The sequence below is a fragment of the Leopardus geoffroyi genome, chromosome C1, assembly GCF_018350155.1.
Source record: "Leopardus geoffroyi isolate Oge1 chromosome C1, O.geoffroyi_Oge1_pat1.0, whole genome shotgun sequence".
Taxonomy (NCBI): domain Eukaryota; kingdom Metazoa; phylum Chordata; class Mammalia; order Carnivora; family Felidae; genus Leopardus; species Leopardus geoffroyi.
Window position 1 is genome coordinate 80,099,192 of NC_059328.1, and position 19,080 is coordinate 80,118,271.

Here is a 19,080-nt window from a genome sequence, read left to right on the forward strand (position 1 = left end):
TTTTTGTATTCTTATTTCCTCACATCTACCAACGCTTCTATTATGTATTATACTATATCTAATAATAAAATAGTTTACATCGTAACACCAAACACCAAACATCTGTTGGGGAAGAAGCTGTTAATTAACTAAAGCAGAATACCCTGTTCCTACCACTGTGTAAGCATTTATCTGAAACTAGGCTGGCATTTAAAATTTTACCAACTATCCAGTAAGAATGCTAAGAGAAAATAATTGACAAACCTGAAAGAATAGCTTCTTTCAAATATAGTAACATATGCGAGAACTTCCTGATATCATTCACCAACTCCTTGATGTAATCCGGATCAAAAATGGAATTGGAACTTATGGACTTGAGCCCCATTTCAGGAGCTGTAACATCGGTAGAGAGTTGGCCTGATGACAAAACACGTTTTTTCTTTGTCTTTTTCTGTTTGTGAGCAATCATCCTTTCACAGAACAGTCAGAAAAACTGAAATCCTTAAGCAGAAGGGAAAAAAAAGAAAAGAGAGAAACACAAAAACTACATCAACCAGGGGAAACATTATACTAGGTTTTCACAAATAGCCCATAGCCCACCTAGTATTCTATTAGTAGTATTCCATTAACAACAACAAACACTGTACTACTGATGGCAGCAGCTTCCATTTATTAAGTGCCATTGATCTTGACAACTCTATGATGTGCAAACTACTGTTCTCTTCATTTCACAAATAAGCAACCTGAGTTTTGTAGGTGAAATAATTTGTCTCAGTTCTCAGCTAAAAAATGATGAACTGGTACTTAAAACCCAGATCTGTCTTGTTGCCAAAATCCATTCTCTTAATAACTTCCTCTTAACTCCTAGGGTACAGAATTTTTTAAATTGTAAAAGTTATTCTGAAATGTCATTTAGTAGAAGAATATATTCTACCACCATGACATCAGCTTCAAAAATAAAGATGCAGTATGAGTTCTGAAAAAAGAAAAGACCTGTTTTCAAAACCCCCTCCCCATCACTTACTATGTGTATTGTGATAAACTGTTAATCCTCTCTTAACTTTGGTATGCTCATTAATAAAATGGGAATAACATTCTAACAACACCTACGTTGTGAGATTATGGTAAGCATTAAAAGATACAATGGTATAGAAGTGTACGACACATAAAAGAAGTTCAATCACAGTTATTTTTCAGTAATAACGCTTACATACACACAGACACACACACACACACAGATTTGAGGTTATCAATTTTCAGCAAGAACATTTTTTTTGTTGGAAACAAGTTCTAAGGGTGTCTACTAATCTGATACACCCTAATTGATTGAACAAATAAATGTATGAATATCAGAGCAATATTTTTGTTAATTTCAGGATGGTATAGTAAAAACACAGTCTTTTGAAATGAGATTTAGACTTGACTTCTGGCTGAATCCTTTCTAAACATACAACCTATACAATTTGCTTACAGGCTGTGTGAGAATTAAAAGTGACCACAAAATTAAAAGATCTCATATGTTAAAACACAATCCTGGCACATAGTTGGAACTCAAGAAAATCTTAGCTTGTTTCTGCTTCATCCTCACATTTTACCTTTCCAGAACTGAAAGTCCTAATTTTGTTTGCATTTCTTACAATCAAAAAGGAAATTACTGGAGAAATTATGTTAGTTCAAGCATATCACTAAGGCATTTTACAAATATTTTGTCTTCAATATTTTGTTACTTTCAGAATGGCAGAATTACTAAGGACTCTGTGAAACTTACAGTGGGAAGTTTTATGTAATATTCCAGGTCATGTGTAAGATTTATTATTGAATCACTTATTCTTTCCTATACCTCACCCAATTCTCTAAATTTTTTCCTTCCTCATCTACAGTATCTTTAATCTATCTACTTCTATCTATACCGTCATACTAGGTAAATTTTGTGAATGTTTCTGTGCGGTATGTGTGTTGGAATGCATAAAACATAAAACAGATTCTAAGGAACCAGGTGATATACTCAGATGTTTTCTATGCTATCGCATTTCATTTTTTAAAATGGTGGCTACAGCCCACCAAATTGGTTTTATACTCATAATGGGTCATGACCCTACAACCTGAAAAACACTGACTATTTGACTCAGGATCCTGTCTATATACATTTCCATTTGCCTGGGGTACTCCTTCCCCTTTGTTTACTCATTCTGACCTCAGCTCAAAGATCATTTCCTCAAAGAAATCTTCCTGGACCACCAATACCCCTGTAAATACCACCACCAAAGCAGAATGGAATCTCCTCTTGGATGCATTCTAGCATCTTACACTTTTCATCACTGCACTTATCAAAGTTCAAATAGACTATTCATATTTTCCTCTCTAGACTATAATCTCAAGGGATCAAGGATTCAGTTTGCTAACCATGTGTTCTCAGCTCACAGGACAGTGCCTGGCATAGGAGGGATGATCTGCTCAAAACTACTTGCAGAATAAATGATTCTGCAGAATGAATCCTGGGCTTATAAATTTGTAAAGTTGCAATTAATTTTTACAGAAACAAAAAAGGTTAACTTTGGATTACTGATGTAAAATCTGTAAAAATCTGTCTCTAAAACAGTATATTTCAAAAAAGAAAAAAACAAGTATATAAAGCCGATAAAAGCAAGATCACACAAAACTGGAATCAAAGTTGGACTTCTACTCTTCTTTCTCTACTGTTGAGGTTTATATAAGGTTATATAAGGTTTCCCTACCTCTCTTAGCTTTTAAAGTTCTTTTATTAAATATTTTTGTTAATCTCAAATTATTTCTGAGAATGTGATTTCTACATTTAAGCTAGTTCCAACTTACCTAACATTAATCCTTAAATGTGTAGATAATTCTAAAATGAGCCTAGAACAATTTTTTAGTACAATTATTATATATAAGTCTTCCCACCTACCTTGTGTGGGAAGCTTTCACAAATCACTAATTGAGAAGACAACTCCTAACATCACTTTTGCAGCTTACTTATTAAAGTCACTCTGATTAATTCTGACAGCTTTTAGTTTAGTAAAAAGATAGTTATTAAAGATATATATCATAAATTTCAAATAAAACAACTCACCTATCTAAGCAATTCACCTATTTCACCATCTTCACTTATGTCAAGTTAGTAACCCAAAGTTGTAAAAAGTGTTTCAATACTCAAGACTAAGAAAATCTATAAGCAAACAAAATGGGGGGGGGGGGGGTGGGGGGGAAGGGCAAAGGAACTAAAAAGGGTTATACTTTACCTCTATTCAGCATTATAGTGAGTAATGTACTAACTTTCTTATATATACTTTACTATTTTTCATACTTCAAACTGAAAAAAAAAGGAAAGATGAACAGTTTATCCAAGTTTTTATAAAATTGAACTATGACAGTGAAAACATTTGGAGGATATACACTTTCCGAGATCATACTACTTTCCTATGTCCCAAAATGAATACCCTCTAGTTGGTGGTAACATAAAACGTAGTTACTAACATAACATACTGCAAGAGGCAATTTAATTAAATGAGGTAATAATATAAAAAACACTTAATGCTGTGCCTGGTTCATCATGAACACTCAAAAACTGTTAGCCATTATGACTAGCTGTGCTTTATTGTGGGAGATTGTGGGTTTTTTTCTTTTTAACATACTTAAGTAATGAACAAAATGTGGGCTTTACCACAATATATCTGTAGATTGTGAGCAAGAAATATAGCACTGGAAACACTTCCAGACACTTGACTGACTTCGTGGAAACCTACTAAATGGCTTCCAAGTGAAGTTTGAACTATGCAAACAGACTGTTGAGCAAAATATTTGTGAAACTCTAATTCTCACGCATCTCTTCCAACTTCAAACCATCAACATTTACAACGTGTTTTAATCACTTAGCAAAGAACTTTGTAGCAAACAAAATATTACTATGCAAAACTACTTTCTCTGTATGTTGTAAATTGTAAGTAATATATGCATTAGAAATGTGAACATTAACTTCCCAGTACCCTGGAATGTGACTTTCCCAAGACTTGAGTAGCCTCTATTAATCAAATGTCCTATGCCCCATGTACATCCTTCCAAGAACACATCATTACAGAAGTGTTTTCATTTTAGGCACTGGGCTGTTTAACAGAAGTATAAAACTGCCCCCAAATATCTACTTAATAGCTCCCATTTTACTATTCCTACGTCAGGAAAAATTGCCAGATATTTCAGAAATCTGCCATTTCAGCACAATTTCTGATTTGGTAAGAATCTACTTAAAGACGCTTTTAAAAAATCAGAAAAATTCATTCTGGAGGTCTTTGATTATACTTTTGTACAGTACTCCCCACAAAAACAGCATACGGCCATGTCAAAAGTTTTCATCAATAATATGCAAATAACTAATTTCTAAAGAAAGGCATGCAATGCACATACACTTCATTCCTGTGCAGTTAGAACCTAGCACGTTTAAAAAAGAGGAAGCTGCCCAACCTCCACGCCTCCAGAATGTCTAGCATTCCTGGCAGGCATGGATGGCTCTCTCTTGACCAGCCAAAACTACTCAATGCCAAAAGCCCGCTCCCCATCCCCATATTTAAATACAGAGTGGGGAAATGGAGCAACCGAAAAGGGCAGCGGACATGGATAGAGACGGACAAGAGATGCCATCACAGAGACAGCTGGAGAAAGGGGAAGGGGTGCTCAGCTCCTGACCTTAGCAGCTAACAGTTCTGCCCTCCCAAATGAGGTGAGGCCAATTCCTTCTTGAGAAGGAGAGTAGGAAAAGATTAACATGGAGACACAAGGCTCATCAGTCGCTAGGGCTCCTGAGCTCACCCACCAAGAATAAAACGACAGTCAAGCCCGAAACAACGGAATTGGGAAAAAACAATTGACACTGAGGCCTTAGAACGACAGAGCCCTCCTCAGCCCAAAAGACCGAGACGAGAACAATGCACCACGGAAATCCTGAAATGTCTGAGGAATGGGACCCAGCTGAAGTGAGGACTGCTGTCAGGACAGGTGGGAGCGAGACGGGTCAGAGCCAAGACCAGGCTCTTAGCGGTCAAAAGCATATACTTTAAACCTACACTCTGACAATTACTAGCCTGTGTGCTCCAGCAGGTTAACCTCATTTTCTCCGCGTAAAAAATGAGTTAGAACAATCATGGAGCTGTCGCAGAGCTTAAAGAAGTTAAAATGTGGAGCATTCTTAACAGTACTTGCACGGCGGGACGTGCTATGTGCCTGCTTTAATTGTAATCGTCATCTGCTCTGGGCTACCGCTCCCGCCGCGCCCCGCTCGCCCCGTCGGACCCCTCCGGGAGGACAGGAGCACGGAGGACACGCGCCCGGCCTCCCGCGCAGCCCTCAGCCGCCTCAGCTCGGGGGCCGCCGCGTGGGCCGCTCACACCCTGGACCGCAACTGGCCGGCAGCACCGCCGACGACCCCAGCCCGGAGCCCTGGCCGCCGCGGCCGGAGCGAGCGCCGCCGCCCCACACTCACCGCGGCGCTCCATCCCGCGTCCTGGACGCGGACGCCCGCCCAACACTCACGGCCGCCGCCGCCTCCGCCGAGGGCTGGAGCTCGCCGCCCCCATCCCCCACGGCCCGCGGACGCCCGGCCAAGCCGCCGCCGCCGCCGCCGCCGCCCCAGCAGCTACGGCCACCACCGCGCCGCTCGGGCCGCCCCGCCCCCAGGCCTCGCGCCTCGCGCCTCCCGCCCGGCCGCGGCCCGCCCCCTGAGGCCCAGCCCATTGGCCCGCGCGCCCGGGGAGGCGGGGCTCCGGCGCCCAGCCGCAGGTTGGGGCGGCTGCCGGCTCAGGCGCGCGGGGCGAGGGCTGTCAGCTGCGCCCCAGCCGGCAGGCTGTCCCCAACATGGCAGGTCGTGTTAGCCACCCTGTGCGGTTTGTGGCACACCAGGCGAACCTCAGGCACAAGTCACCTGAAGAGTAGATCTGGTTAAAAGGAGCTTATCAGATGATCAATCTACATTTCTTTTAAGGTACGTCTTCCTCTCCAAACCATTTAAGAAAACAAAAACAGGACTCCACACAGGTAAAGTGTAATGCAGGCCTGATCCAAATCCCCTCTATAGAGGAAAAATATTTTCCACTTAGACTTATATTACTTTCTTAAACTACAATCTCAAAAGTTCACTCGGAATGAGAAAAAATGTCTGAGGAAGATAAAATAATTACAGAAAGCATTAGGGGCCCAAAGCAGTAAGCTTCCATATCCTACTACACACTGAAACAAGCAATGTCCTTTGTCTCAGTGCTGGGACACTTAGAAAGAACTGATGCAGAAACACAGGGCATGTGGGGCAGGCGACTGTGGGTAGTGCTGGAGACAGAAAAATTATCACCATGGGAGAAAGGAGAAAAGGACACAAGGAGGGTGTGAGGAGGAAAAGTAGAAAGAAAATGGGGGTACAGACATAGGGAGATGAAACCAAGGAAGGCAGAAAAAGGTGGTGACAGAGAAAATAAGAATGATAAATAAAAGAGAGAAGGAAGAGAGACTACCTACTTAGAAAAAAGAAGTGAGCATGACAGAGCCAACACATGGAGTAGTGAGACTCATTGACAAAGAGATGCATCTTTGAACTTTTACAGGAAAAAACAATGTTGGGGAAATAAATGTGGCCCCTCAGATGCTACCTGGAAAAGATAAATATGAAAACACTCAGTTCCATGGTTATTTCAGCTGTACACTGGATTTTCAGACTCAACCTATACAAATTTACCCCTTAAGACCCCAAACACAGCAGTACTAAACATGCCAGGGATACTGAGTTTCATCAAAACCAAACTGTCCTTATAAAAACACTTAAAAAGAAAACTGCACCATGGACTCTCACCACAGAAACTGATGATGCCGTGAAAAGAAACAACTAGTAGGAGGAGAGGTCAGGAGTCCCCAGGCCAAAAGGGGACTGGAGCAGTGCAATGCTGATTAAATCATAAGACTTGGGGGAACAAATCTGAGGTACTCCAGCAACCTCAAACATCCCCATCCCCTTACATCTATTTTAAACTGTATTAATTACTGAGTGCTATCTTATCCACCATTACCCTTAATAAGGAGGAATGTGTTCCTTACTAAAGTGGAATTTGCAATGTCACTGCCAATGTCATGAATAAGGTCCTGTTGGGGAGAAAAGATGTGTGGGGAGGAGGTGGTGGTACAACAGAAACAGTAAGGAGCACAGAGAAGGGAGGAAGAGGAAACGTGAAGAGAGACAAAGATGTGAGGAGGTGAAAACAACTGTGAAGAGGAGAGAAAGGCAGAGGGGAAAAGAAGACCGAGAAAGATGCAGAGACAAGTGGAAGGAAAGGAAGAATTTAAATGGAGACAGAATAAAGAAGAGAAGAGAGAGAAAAAGAGGTGATAGAGAGAAAGAGATTGACAAACTACCCCCTGATCGAGAAAGGGAAGAGGGATACCTCTCATAGTTCTAGGGAAGTGAAGCCAAGCAGGCCTCTATGTTGTTACATGAAAAAGATAAATATAAGAACCCAGGGTGAAGAGTGAGTCTTCAATGAATATTAGACAGTTGGGGTGCCTGGGTGGCTCAGTAGGTTAAAGCATCTGACTTCGTCTCAGGTCATGATCTCACTGTTTGTGAGTTTGAGTCCCACCTCGGCTCTGTGCTGACGCTCAGAGCCTGGAGCCTGTTTCAGATCTGTGTCTCCCTCTCTCTCTCTGCCCCTCCCCTACTCACTCTCTCTCTCTCTCTCTCTCAAAAATAACTAAACATTTTAAAAAAGAATATTAGTTAAATTGTAAGTAAGGTTATCTAAGGGAAATTTTAAGAAGTCTCTCAATCCTAATCCTCCTTTTACAATTTTTTAAAAATACATTATCTGTCATCTTCTTCACCCTATTCTTTAGTAAGGATGATAACATTTGGAAACATTTGTAAAAATGTTAGTTCACCTTAAAATTAAAAGGGTTATTTTATTAATTCCCCCAACTTGCATTTTAAGTAATTTTATATCACACAAATAATATCTTTCTGTAAGTTCAAAATTCTTGATTTAATAATTAAATTCTAAAGTGCTAAAAAAGAAAGAAAAAGTAAAGCCATCTGTATATCTATTGTAGAAGTCCAACATCTTAAAATGTATAACAAGTTGCAGAAAAAAGATGGAAGATACATAATTGGGAATAAACTACTTGTGTTTTAACCAGTTTACATTATTATTGTCTCTAGTATTTTTTCCCTCTGAAAGAGAAACTCGCATCCTCTATAATGCTGCTCTTGAGTCAGCCATTCTATAAAGCCTCAACTTGCATATTATTAAAATCTTTTTCATGTGCCCTCTGCAATGTTAACATAGTCAGCATTGTTATTTTTGCTAGATATGTGTTTTCATATTCCTGAAGTTATTTCTGTGGTTTAGGTAGCCAACTTTTCATACCAGAACATGGGTCTAAAAACATTTTACAATGTCTAGAGACACTTTTGGTTGTCACAACTGGGGAGGAGGTTGTACTGACATCTAGTGGGTAGAAGACAAGGATGCTGCTAAACAGCCTACTTGCACAGAAGAGCACCCCCCAATTCTTATACCCCCCCACTCCTAACAGAATTGTCAGGTACAAATAGTATCAAGTTTGAGAAATAATGTCAAGGTTGAAAAACTTTGCACAGGCCTAATTACTACTTTATAAGCAATATAGAAAACAGAGGAACATGTTAAATTATATCACAGGATGCACCCAGCAAAATCTAGACTGTGGGTCATTTTATAAAGCAAATAACACAATTTCTTAAAAAGTAAATTGCAAGGAAAAAGATGGAAAGAAAATCTCTACATTAAAAAAGACTTAAAATTTTATATATATCAAGTACAGGAATAAATGAGACAAGACTTATCCTTTCACTTATATCCTTTTCAGAACTGGACTATAGACAGCATAGAACTGTGATCCTTGAGATATGGAGTCCCAAACAAATGACGTAGGCCTTCAACTGCTGCAACTTTCTGCCTGGAGACACATTCTAGACCATGGCACAGGAAATGGAAAGACAAGCAGAGCAAACTGGGGCAGCTGGAATCTTTAGGACAGAGTACCAAAGAGGAAGGAGGTAGGCAAAGGAAGAGCTCCAGAAATTTGCACAGGCAATTCTTGCTGAAGTCTCTTGCTGAATACAAAGTTGCACATGTATGGGTGAAACCCCACAAGGATAGACAAAAAATTTCCAGGGAGCTGTAACTCAACAATTCCCAGGGTTTCCACTGGGTTGGAAGACCTCTGAGTATTCACCAGCCAGTGCTGAGAGACCTGATGAACACTGAATGGCACGTGTTAGTAGTGTATCTAACCCAGACCTAACAAAAATGGTATTCTAGATTAACCCCCAAAAAAGCTTCAAAACAAGCCTCATTTTGTAAATTAAAAAAATTAACATTTAAAACAAAAGTAATAACAATGTGTCGTGGCATTCACAACATACAGAAGTAAAACGTACAACAATAACACAAAGTAAGAAAGGAGGGAAATGAAACTATACAATAAGGTTCTTACATTATATGTAAAGTAGCATAATATCATTTAAAGGTATATAATAATAATAATTAGAAAAACCGTAATAGGAAAAAAATGTTTATTAAAATCTTCAGAGATATATTTAGGAAGCCAATAGAGACATAAATGGAATTTTAAGGAATTAATCCAAAAGAAGGCAGAACAAGAATAAAATGAGAGAGAGAAAAAAAGCAGATGTGACAAATTAAAAACAAATAGCAAGATGACAGACCTAAACCCAATCATATCAATAATTACACTAGATATAAATACTCTAAACACCCCCACAAAAAGGCAGAAATTATCAAATTGAAAAGTAAAACTCAACTACATACTGTCTATAAGAAACAGACTTGAAATATAAAGACTGAGATAGATTGAAAGCAAAACAAAAGAAATAGATATACCATTAAAATACAAATCATAAGAAAGCAGAAGTAACTTAATTACATCGGACAAGGAGGTTTTCCAGGGATAGAGTATCATAATGATAAATGAGTCAATTCATCATAAAGACAATCCTACAAATATATGCATCTAAAAAACCCTCCGGAATATATGAGACAAAAACTGGCAGAAATGTAAGGAAAAATAGGCAAATCCCAATGATAGTTAAGATTTAAATCCCCTCTCATTAATCGATAAACAACAGAAAATCTGTAAGAATATAGAAAATTTGAACAATACTATCTACCAACTTGACCTGATATTTACATAAAACTCTACCCAACAACAGCAGAGTACACGTTCTAATCAAATGTACATGAAATATTCACGAAGATAGACCATATATGGGCCATTCAACAAGTTCCAATACATTTAAGAGAAAATGAAAACATATAGTATAAGTGTAGGGGCACCCAGATGGGTCAGTCGGTTAAGCATCCAACTCTTGGTTTTGGCTCAGGTCATGATCTCACAGTTTGTAAGTTTGCACTGTCAGTACAGGGACTGCCTGAGATTGATTCTCTGTCTCCCTCTCTCTTTGCCCTTCCCCTGCTTTCTCTCTCTTTCAAAAATAAATAAGTAAACTTAAAAAGAAAAAGAAAACATAGTGTATGTTCTCTGACCCAAACAAAATTAAATTTGGAATAACAGTAAAATAATTGGAAAACCCCCAAATACTTGGAAATTATAAAATACATCTTTAAGTAATAGTATTTTGAACTGAATGAAAATGAAACATAGCATTTCAAAATGTGTAAGTTACACAGTGAAAGCAGCAGTTAGATAAATATACAGTTCTAGATGCTTTTAAAAAGAAAGTTCTAAAAATCAATGATCCACTTAAAATCAATGTTCTACTTTAAGAAGCTAGAAAATGAAGAGCAAATTAAACACTAAGTAAGAGAAGAGAAATAATGCAAAGAGTGGAAATCAATGATATAGAAAACAGACAAAAAAGTCAGCATTGTTACTTTTAATTTTTAGATGGAGACAGAATAAAGCATTGTAACAATGTAACTGAAAACTACTCCTTTGAAAAGATCTATTAAACAGATAAATGTCTAGCTAGACTAGTTAAAAAATAAAGGGAGAAAATGCAAATTATTAATATCATGAATTAAGAAGAAACATCAGTATAGACCCTACAAATATTTAAAGAGTAACAGGAATGTTACAAACAAGTTGCCAGTTCAACAACTCAGATGAAATGGGAAAATTCCTAGAAAGACACAAATGACCAAACCTAACACAAGAAATAGAAAATGTGAATAGTGTTATATATATTAAAGAAATTGAATTCATAATTTGAAATGTCTCACAAAGAAAACTGCAGACCCAGATGGCCTCAATGATGAAGTCTGTTGAACCAGATAAAATAATCCTACAAAAACCCTCAGAAAATAGAGAAGGCAGGAGCACTTCTTAACTCATTTTATGAGATCAACATTACCCTGATAACAAAATCAAAGACATTACAAGAACACTTTAGGCCAAATTTCTGAACACAGGATTAGCAAGTCAAATCCAATAATATATGAAAAAGGATAGGGGCGCCTGGGTGGCGCAGTTGGTTAAGCGTCCGACTTCAGCCAGGTCAAGATCTCGCGGTCCGTGAGTTCGAGCCCCGCGTCGGGCTCTGGGCTGATGGCTCAGAGCCTGGAGCCTGTTTCTGATTCTGTGTCTCCCTCTCTCTCTGCCCCTCCCCCGTTCATGCTCTGTCTCTCTCTGTCCCAAAAAAATAAATAAACGTTGAAAAAAAAAATTTTTTTTAAATAAAAAAAATAAAAAAAAAATATATGAAAAAGGATAATACATTATGATCAAGAAGGGTTTGTCCCAGGAATGCAAGTTTATTTTAATATTCAATAGAGAAAAACCATCTGACAAAATTCCACATCTATTCATGATTAAAGCAGTCAGCAAAGAATAGAAAATGATTTTTTTCAACCTGATAAAAGGCATCTACAAAAAATCTATAGCTAACATCATAGTTAATGATGAAGGGGATCATGTTTTCTGCTTAAGATAAGAATTAATATTGTTACTGAAGGTGTTAGCCAGTACAATAGAACAAGACAAACAAAACACATTGAGGGGCACCTGGGTGGCTCAGTTCATGATCTCCTGGTTTGTGAGTTCAAGTCCCCCTTCGGGCTCTCTACTGTCAGCACCAGAGCCCACTTTGGATCCTCTGCCCCTCTCTCTCTCTCTCTGCCCCTCCCCTGCTTGTGCTATCTCTCTTTCTCTCTGAAAAATAAACATTAAAAAAGGGGGGGGGGGAACAGAAAACACACTGAGATTGAAAAGGAAAAAGTAAAACACTTTATTCTAAGTTGACATGTTTGTGTACCTAGAAAATCCTAAGGAACCTATAAAAAAAAAAAAAACAAACCACTATACCTAATAAATGAATATTATAAGGTCACAGAATATAAAGTCAATATACTTTAATCAATTTTACTTCTATATACTAGAAACAAACAATTGGACAATAAAATTTTAGAAACTCATACCATTTACAATAGCATCAAAAAACAAGATTTTTAAGGAATAAATTTAACGAAATGCATGCAGGATCCTAAATTTAAAACTACCAAACAGTAATGCAAGACATTAAAGAAACAAGTTAAATTAAAATAAATTTACTTAAGGGGCGCCTGGGTGGCGCAGTCGGTTAAGCGTCCGACTTCAGCCAGGTCACGATCTCACCGTCCGTGAGTTCGAGCCCCGCGTCGGGCTCTGGGCTGATGGCTCAGAGCCTGGAGCCTGTTTCCGATTCTGTGTCTCCCTCTCTCTCTGCCCCTCCCCCGTTCATGCTCTGTCTCTCTCTGTTCCAAAAATAAATAAACGTTGAAAAAAAAATAAAAAATAAAATAATAAAAAAAAAATAAATTTACTTAACAAGAAATTGAATGAACAAATATACCATGTTCATGGATTGGAAGGCTCTCTACTGTTAAGACTTTAATATCTCTCAAATTGATCTACAGTTTCAAGCAATCCCAAACAATATTCTCCCTGGGGTTTTTTTGTAGAAATTGTCAGACTGAGTCTAAAATGTATAAGAATAAAAAAACTGCAACAGCCAAAACAATTTTGAAAAAGAACAAGTTGGAAGACTTATACTGCCTGATTTCAAGACTTAACTATGGACCTACAGTAGTCAAGACAGCACGACACAATAAGACATAGACCAATAGAATAGAATCCAGAAATAGAACCATATATATATAGTCAAATGATTTTCAAGAGGTGTCAAAGGAATTCACTGGAGGAAAAGATGGTCTTTTCAATAAATGGTGCTGAAATAACTTGATCTTCACATGAAAAACAAATGATCCTGGACCCTTACTTTACAGCACACCTGAAATTAAACTCAACATGTATCATAGACCTAAACGTATAACCTAAATCTATCAGCCTTTTAAATTCAGGATTCAGAGAGGGCAGGCAGCTGCCTGTTTTTATAAATAAAAGTTTTGGGGGAAGACAGCCATTCCTAATTGTTTACATATTGTCAATAAATGGTTTTGAACTAAAACAACAGTTGAATAGTTGAGGTGCTATAGCCTATAAGCCTAAAATATTTATAATCTAGTCTTTTCAGAAAACAATTGAGGATCCCTCTTTTAAAGAAAACATGAGAGAAAACCTAGGGAACAATTTCTCAAACAGACACAAAAAGCAAGAACCACAAAAGAAAACACTGGTAAATTGGACTTCATGAAAATTTAAAACTTCTGGTCTTTGAAAAGCAACTTATGAAATGAAAGACAGCCAAAAACTGGGAAAAAATATCTGACAAAAGAATTATATCCAAATCATATCAAGAACTGTTACAACTCAATAAGAAACAACCCAATAAATTAATGAGTGAAATATTTGAACAGAAACTGCAAAAAGTGGCACACAAATGGGCAATAAGCACATGAAATAGTGTTCAACATCATTAGTATCAGGGAAATGCAAATTTAAACCGCAATGAGATACCACTAAATATCTACTAGAATTCTTCATTTTAGTTAGGTTGAAATACCAAATTTGGGGTAGGATGTGGAACAACTAAAACTCTCACACATTGCTGCTACATCAGGTACCACTTTGGAAAACAGGGTGGCAGTTTCTTATGCAGTTACACATACGTTTACCATCCAACTCAGCAGAAATGAAAACATACATTCATCCAACAACCTGTACACAGTGCATAGCAACTTTTTTCATGATAGTCAAAAACTGGAGAAAAATCAAATGTCCATCAACAGATGAATGAATAAACAAATTGTGTTACAGCCTTACAAGGGAATACTACTTAACCATAGTTATCCATGATACAACAAAAACCATGGATGAAGCTCAAAAGCATACTAAATGAAAGAAGTCAGGCACAAAAGAATATATACTATATAATTCCATTTGCATGAAGTCTAGGAAAGATGAACCTAATCATCTGATGCCTGGGGACAGAGGTTGTGGTGTGGTGGGGGATGGAGGGGAGTTCCAAATGAGCATGAAGGCACTCATCACTTTTTGGAGTGATTGAAATATTCTAATATCTCGATTATGGAGGTGAACACATAATGTACGCATTTGTCAAAACTCAAAGTGTATAAAAACCTAACAGCATGCTAGTGCTTAATGGAAATATTAGGTAAATAAATTATAAAATTATAGAATGTTACATTTGAATAGTCCCTCAAACTCAACTTACTCCCCTTTCTTAGCACTTTTCAATGTTTTCCATCTTCTTCCTTAAAAGGGAAGACTATGGTATTCGAAAACTTTCTCAATGCAAGAATGAAACATTTTCTAAGAAAAATTCTTATCTAGGGAGGCAGTATAATCAAATGGCTCTTTGGCTTAATCAGAGTAATAATAAAGAAAGGGCAAACGCTCCATAAAAATCCTAGTTCCTGACTTTCCTTTTAAACCTTCCTTGTCTCTTTACACATGAATGTGTCCGTACGTATTGGGGGCACTTCAGTGGCTGAGTCAGGTGAGCATCCGGCTCTTGATTTCAGCTCAGGTCATGATCCCAGGGTTGTGGGATTGAGCCCCATGTCAGGCTCTGTGCTGAGCATGGGTCTTGCTTGAGATTCCCCCCCCCTCTCTCTCTCTCTCTCTCTCTCTCTGTCATTCCCTCTCTCTCTCTCTCCCCCTCTGCCCCTCTCCCCTGCTCATGCTGTCTCTAAAATAAATAAATAAATAAATAGCAGAATCAGTGGCATCCTGGTAAGCATAGAGATAACCAACAATTCTCTTCAGAAGGGCCTTTCTGCCTGTGCTTATTAAAATCATTCTCTTAATTTCAATCTCACACAAAACATTGTTTCTTCCAAGAAGCCACAGAAAACAAATCATTCTTCTATTTTCCTATAGGACATTCAATATACTTTCTTGGGTAACCCAATATATTATGCGTTGAGCCCTGTTTATTTGAGATTACCTACTTCTACCCAATAGACTGAAAGGATCCACAGGACTCTGTCTAACATCGAGTGGGATGAAACTAAAGTTTCTGGGTGAATGCTGAATGAATCATCAATGGCACAGGATTATAAATCCTCCCGGGGGGGCCTTCTGGGTGTGAGCTTTGTTCAACATAGTACTCACTCCTGAGACCAACAGCAGTGGTTGTAGAAGCTCACATTCCTAGGTCAAGGGCTTCTGCAGCTGGGAAGCGAAGGCTCGATAATTTAGGAGGATGTTCTATTTTAGGCAGGTGGGCAGAGTGGGAATTGACCAGCCACCACAGATTTGCTGAACAGTGCTTTCTTCGTCTCAGCCAAAGTTCTATTTCCTACCAATTTGGGGACTAAAACATTTTCTACCCAGGCCTACTTTACTTTCCTTCAAGTTCACTCTCAAACCCTTCTCAGAATCCGGAGACCAGAGCTATTTGTACTATAAAGCTAGCAGAAGTTAAGCTCAATGCTCCTCACTTGCACCCTTCCTACAATCAGGAAGCATTTCTAATTACGCATTTCTGGCAAACTGCCTAAAGAAACCTCTGAAGAAAGGAATCCAAATCTCCAGGACTCTCATAATTTGTTCTGACTTCTTTACTGGTGAATTCTTTTTCTTGAAGAAGCTATCCCTTTCCCAAACTGAATAAAGGGGCAAAGCTAATTCCCAAAGATGAGAAAAGGAAAAAAGAAATGAGGAACAAAAAGCTCCTTGGCAATTTTGGCTCCATCACAGTCTTGAAACTTTCACAAAACACTTCTTCACACTCCCAAAAGGTTAAAAAAATAAAAACAAAAAAACAAAATCACACACACTCTGGGAAGATCCAACATTAGAAGACAGAGGAACGTCAAAAAAATTCAAAAATCCCAATGTATGGAGGGGTGGTAGTGAAAACAGTGATCAAAACAAAAACAAAAACAAATAAAAAACACCTCACCCTTGTCTGGAAAGAGGAGCGGTGGTGAAAAGGCGAGATAGACCCTGGACATGTCAGAGGGGTTCAAAGACAAGGAAGGTCCCTGGCTACTCTTCAGGTCAAAGGAAGGCCGCCCCCAAGCACCAAGTTTTGATCACAGGGTCCTGGGACATCCAGGGAAACAAACTCACAGGGATACGTTCTCCTATTAGGTAGCTGCAAGCCCCTGCCTGTCAATTCCATTTTGCAAAGCACAGGACTTGTCCTAGAGCCAAGGCTTGGGAAAAGGTGGATGGAGGTGATGGTGAAGGGACAGTTACTCAGGGAAAAGAGAGGAGTGGGGAGAAGGGAGAGTGGAGGGGAGTGGCGTGAAGACAGTGACAGATACGCGCACAAGTAGGGACACTCAGAAAGGGAGAGTGTTTTTCTACATTCCGTTCTTTCTCTGCCTCTCCAAATAATAAACAGCCTGGGCCTAGGTTAGGTGAAGTGTGATAAGAAACGGCGGATATAGAATACGAGATGTCTGTTATTTTATCTCATCGTTTCCATTTGTCAGACTGAAATTTCAGCAAATGCCATCAAACTGCCAAAAAGATCCCAAGTGTCGAAGACGAACGTGAAGTCCCAGTGAAGTCCCAACGGAGTAAGGGTAAAGGAACTCCTGAACTGCGCACGGAAGCGATGAGGGCGTGTGGCCAGAAAAGGGAGAGGGGCTGCAGGACGCTCAGGGGCACCAGAAATGGGATGGAAGCCCGGCGACCCTCTCCCCCGCGGCCGTGCGGCGTCGCCTAATTCAAGACACCCATCCGGGGTCCGGGGTGCCCGCGCAACGACTGCTCGCGCCCTTCCCGGTTCCTGCGCTCCCGCCGCGCCCCGCTCGCCCCGTCGGACCCCTCCGGGAGGACAGGAGCACGGAGGACACGCGCCCGGCCTCCCGCGCAGCCCTCAGCCGCCTCAGCTCGGGGGCCGCCGCGTGGGCCGCTCACACCCTGGACCGCAACTGGCCGGCAGCACCGCCGACGACCCCAGCCCGGAGCCCTGGCCGCAGCGGCCGGAGCGAGCGCCGCCGCCCCACACTCACCGCGGCGCTCCATCCCGCGTCCTGGACGCGGACGCCCGCCCAACACTCACGGCCGCCGCCGCCTCCGCCGAGGGCTGGAGCTCGCCGCCCCCATCCCCCACGGCCCGCGGACGCCCGGCCAAGCCGCCGCCGCCGCCGCCGCCGCCCCAGCAGCTACGGCCACCACCGCGCCGCTCGGGCCGCCCCGCCCCCAGGCCTCGCGCCTCGCGCCTCCCGCCCGGCCGCGGCCCGCCCCCTGAGGCCCAGCCCATTGGCCCGCGCGCCCGGGGAGGCGGGGCTCCGGCGCCCAGCCGCAGGTTGGGGCGGCTGCCGGCTCAGGCGCGCGGGGCGAGGGCTGTCAGCTGCGCCCCAGCCGGCAGGCTGTCCCCAACATGGCAGGTCGTGTTAGCCACCCTGTGCGGCTTGTGGCACAACAGGCGAACCTTAGGCACAAGTCACCTTTTGCATCCTCCCGCAGGTAGCTCGTCCTCTGTTCTTGTTTAAGTGGACGTTCCTTTGGTGGGCACTGAATTTCTCCCAGTCGGGAATCTGGTCTTAACTTGCTTTGTCCGCCTTCTTCCCACACCCTCCTTCTCTCCTTCTAAACAAAAATACATTTTGTGCTCAATTTTAAAACTGCCCCCACGCTCTTCTATCTTCGACTGATTGTCATTGTCAGAAAACAAACTACTCAAAACATGAAAATTTATATATAGTACCTCTCTCTATATAGAAGTATATAGTACTTCTATATATATATAGAAGTTGCTCAATAAATACTAGTTGAGTGCATATCCCCCTGATTATGTTCCTTGCTTCTTACCATTAGATGCGCCCTGAGTGATAGGACTCATCAATGCTGTAAGGGAAACGAACAACCAAAATTAAAGCCTTTATCATGATGTTGGATCACACATCATATATGAAAAAAAGTACAGAGTTTCTATTTAATAGAGTATAAATGAGTAACACTTAACATCTTACAGGGAATATCCTTCCTATCATCTATGCTGAGACATAACAGGCACCTGATGAATACTAGCTAAGTAAGTGGGCAAAATTATAGGAAGGGACTTTGAAAAAAAAATCCCTCAATCTCATACTCCCTTAAATCTTTCTCAAAAATATATTAAATACCTGCCATAGTCTCCACTTTTCCTCATTCGTCTGGAGAAATAGGATATTTGAAAGCATTCTCAGAGAAAGATGGTAATTCATTTCAGCAATAAGTACAATTTTTAACTAAGAAAGAATGAGCATCAAAAATCTGTGCCCTGGGACAGACAGCTATGGGTTTGGTAAATAAAGAAGGAATAAAGGGCAAGCCCTTCACCAAATCCTATAGCAGTGTCCCAGTACATGGCCTTGTAAGCTGAGTTGTTTTTTACCTATAAATGTTTCCTGGTTAAAGAAGTGGTACAGAATCACAGCTTTGGAGCATGAGGAATCACAGACAAACAAAAAGTCAGAGACATATTGGATGCTGAATTAATAATGAAGCTTTTTCACAGATGTAGTATTTCTATTTCATAATTATAATATTTGTTAATAACACATAACCACTCTGTCCATTAAAATGTTCTTCATTCTTTCCATGATAAAGAGAATACCACTTCTGTTCGCAAGCTTTCCTGTTCTCCCTGAAAATCAATCATCCAATTTGACATTACATGATACATAGAATCCTATT

General features: G+C 40.2%; 2 protein-coding genes across 6 annotated transcripts in view; one reads left to right on the plus strand and one right to left on the minus strand.

The window, feature by feature from the left end:
- The window catches only part of ARHGAP29 (Rho GTPase activating protein 29), a 65,612-nt gene extending 60,032 nt beyond the window's left edge, over positions 1 to 5,580 (minus strand). The window contains exons 1-3 of one of the 4 annotated variants that reach the window (XM_045478348.1): positions 5,468 to 5,576; positions 3,237 to 3,307; positions 244 to 480 (exon numbers count right to left, since the gene is read on the minus strand). In XM_045478348.1, coding sequence (XP_045334304.1) covers positions 244 to 448 — 205 coding nt within the window. In that variant the 5' untranslated portion in view covers positions 449 to 480; positions 3,237 to 3,307; positions 5,468 to 5,576. Of the gene's footprint in view, positions 1 to 243; positions 481 to 3,236; positions 3,308 to 5,467 lie in introns of all 4 variants that reach the window. The other 3 variants (XM_045478347.1, XM_045478349.1, XM_045478350.1) reach the window with 3 other exon arrangements.
- LOC123598264 (formin-like protein 5) lies at positions 4,506 to 16,977 on the plus strand. Of its 2 annotated transcripts, none has more exons than XM_045478352.1 (2): positions 4,506 to 5,965; positions 16,887 to 16,977. In XM_045478352.1, the coding sequence occupies exon 1, from the start codon at positions 5,129 to 5,131 to the stop codon at positions 5,924 to 5,926; it is 798 nt and encodes a 265-aa protein (XP_045334308.1). In that variant the 5' UTR covers positions 4,506 to 5,128; the 3' UTR covers positions 5,927 to 5,965; positions 16,887 to 16,977. The 2 variants fall into 2 exon arrangements, with proteins under 2 accessions (XP_045334308.1, XP_045334309.1); XM_045478353.1 differs by lacking the exon at positions 16,887 to 16,977 and adding an exon at positions 8,869 to 9,906.
- Positions 16,978 to 19,080: the final 2,103 nt, after the last annotated feature.